Here is a 2658-nt window from a genome sequence, read left to right on the forward strand (position 1 = left end):
GTCTGGATGATTGGCCTCAGAATCTTGTCTTTGCTTTTTGGAGACGATGTGGTTTAGTTGGTTTCATCGAGCGATGACCTGCAACTCACACTGGCATGGCTTGCAGTCAAATGTGAAGTAGCTGCGATAAGAAGTGGTACCTCAAAGTCTCAGACCATGGTCTAAATTTGCAAAAAGATGTCCACTCAACTAGAACTAGTTACTGCTCAAAGTCAAGGAATTCAAGTGCCTCACTGTCTTTTTCAAGAATGAAGAGACACTGTCGAATGACAACAGACATGAAGATTTATTGTGGAGAAGAGAGACCTGAGCATGAAAGTGAAGCTATTAATTAACTGGTCGATCTATGTTTCTACTCTCACCCATGGACAGTTCTAGGTATAGTGACCAAAAGAATGAGATCACCAATACAAGCAGTGGAAATGACGTCTCTTGAAAGATTGGTTGGGCTCAGCCTTAGAAATAGAGCTTGGGAGTTTGGGAGGGGCTCAGAGTAGAGCTGTTACTTCTCCACATTTTAGTCGGACCCAGTTTTTTTTCACCATGTATTTATCGAAATATAAATAAGATTAATGTTCTCTTATGTAAGGCTATTTTTTAATTGATCACACTCACAGAGTTGGATCTCTTGTAATTAAGGTTTTGTAAGAATCTGCTGAATTATACTAAAGGAAACATGTCTGATAATATTATGTTTTATTCAACTATTTACTAATATGAGATATATTCTTTCCACAGCAAAACACTCACTAAATAGTTTCTTCACTGGATCCTATGAAGACTCAAATATCTCAGAGTTTATGGGTGTTATAGTGATCGATGGCATTCAGACAGTATACTGTGACAGAAACAGCAAGACACTGGAACCAAGACAGGACTGGATGAAGACAATATTTGATAAAAAGGCTCAGATGTTGGAGATGTTCACTCAGCAGTGTTTTGTGAGTCTGCCAAGCTTCTTCAGAACCCAGATTTCTAGTTTGAAGCAGCAGTTCAACCAAAGTGGAGGTGCAGTATTAAATGTTATTCTTTAGATTAAATAGAATAGAATAGAATGGGGGTGGGGGCACAGTTCTGCAGCACTATATACACATGGACAGTATTAACAAAGGGAAAAATATATATAAAATGTACAAATATACAAGCCGGTTTAAAAAAAAAAGTAATATGTAATAAATAGTGTTATGTATATACAGTTGGGTTATTGCACATAGAATTTGGTATTGCATCATTGCATCATTATATTATATATTATATTGCATCATTATAAATCATAAATATACCTCAATAAAGTTGATGCATGTAAATTTATTTTGTTAATCATTAAATTGTTAAATATTTAAAGTCTTAAGTCATCAAACCTTACAACGTCAATATGATTTAAAAACATGACAAAATAATAGACTTGCTGAATTTATATGTGTATTAAAAGAATGTCTTGAATACTATTAACCTTAAATTCTTCGTCTTAGAGTTTATATGCAGGATGTCTGTCAGATCAGTCCTGGGTTGACCCAGTTTCCTTTTTCATGTGCCACATAATGTAGAATATTCAGATAGTTCAGTGCAATTTTTGTTTCTCTGTCTTTCTTCAGGTGTCCAGATTTTACAGATAATAAGTGGCTGTGGTTTCGCTGATTTTAACGAGTGGCTTTTGCCTTGAGACTTTTGAGTGGATGCCATTTTTTCTTTGTTATTGTTAAATCATGAAAAGTGACATTAACTGAAGCAAGAGAGGCCTGCAGTTCTTTAGATGTTGTTCTGGGTTCTTTTCTTTCATAACCACCTGTCACGGTCTGAGGCTGCAGACGGTGTGGCTTATAAGGACCCAAATGCAGACACTAAAAGAGTAACTAGACCTTTTAACAAAATGTTCACCCTTTATTTTGGGTGCTAAAAAACATGAAAACCTAAACTGGGAAAGTTAAACAATCAGAAACCTGGAGTGCAAGGGAGCATGGAGACACAGGGAAGGATTGCAGATGATCTGACGATGAACACAGGGAAACTCACACAATCTATACACATAGATGAAGAGGGTGATGAGGGAAGTGGAAACACACCGGGATGAATAGACATGACACAGGAGGAAGCAAAACTGAACAAAATGAATATGGGACACGAGACTGTCAAAATAAAATGGGAAACAAACTAAGATGCAGACTAGATGCACGGATTAACACTGGGACCTGGGGGGGAGGAACAGACATGGGAACATGGAAACAGAAACGGGAGGCAAAACACAAAGACATGTCTAGGACCCAGGGAGCAAGGGACAAAAGAGGCTTTTTAAAGCTTTCCAAACTGATAGATATCATATAGGTAATTCATGATTTAACATGATTTCTCTTTTTTCCTTCAATAAATTATTTTTAGGAAGTGCAACTATGGTATGAATTTCAAAATCCTAAGTGGCTTCCTCCTTGAGTTATAAGATTCACAAACTTCAAATCAAATTGTGGAGCATTATCCATTTACAAAGATGTATTAAGTCTTTTTTAAATACATCTTTCTCTGCAGTGGTTCCCACAGTGTCTCTCCTCCAGAAGACTCCCTTCGCTCTAGTCACCTGCCACGCTACAGGTTTCTATCCTAATACAGCCATGATGTTCTGGAGGAAGGATGGAGTGGAGATCCAAGACCATGTGGAGAAAGGAC

At 37.2% G+C, this 2658-nt stretch overlaps 1 protein-coding gene across 2 annotated transcripts in view; it reads left to right on the forward strand.

The window, feature by feature from the left end:
• Window positions 1-1635: 1635 nt before the first annotated feature.
• Window positions 1636-2658, forward strand: part of LOC106633435 (major histocompatibility complex class I-related gene protein) — a 2961-nt gene continuing 1938 nt past the window's right edge. Inside the window, exon 1 of one of the 2 annotated variants that reach the window (XM_042225335.1) lies at window positions 1636-2658. In XM_042225335.1, the coding sequence (XP_042081269.1) occupies window positions 2604-2658 (55 nt within the window). In that variant the 5' untranslated portion in view covers window positions 1636-2603. The other variant, XM_042225336.1, reaches the window with a different exon arrangement.

Source organism: Haplochromis burtoni, unplaced genomic scaffold, assembly GCF_018398535.1.
Source record: "Haplochromis burtoni strain Fernald_Lab_line unplaced genomic scaffold, NCSU_Asbu1 Contig_168, whole genome shotgun sequence".
NCBI classification, from domain to species: domain Eukaryota; kingdom Metazoa; phylum Chordata; class Actinopteri; order Cichliformes; family Cichlidae; genus Haplochromis; species Haplochromis burtoni.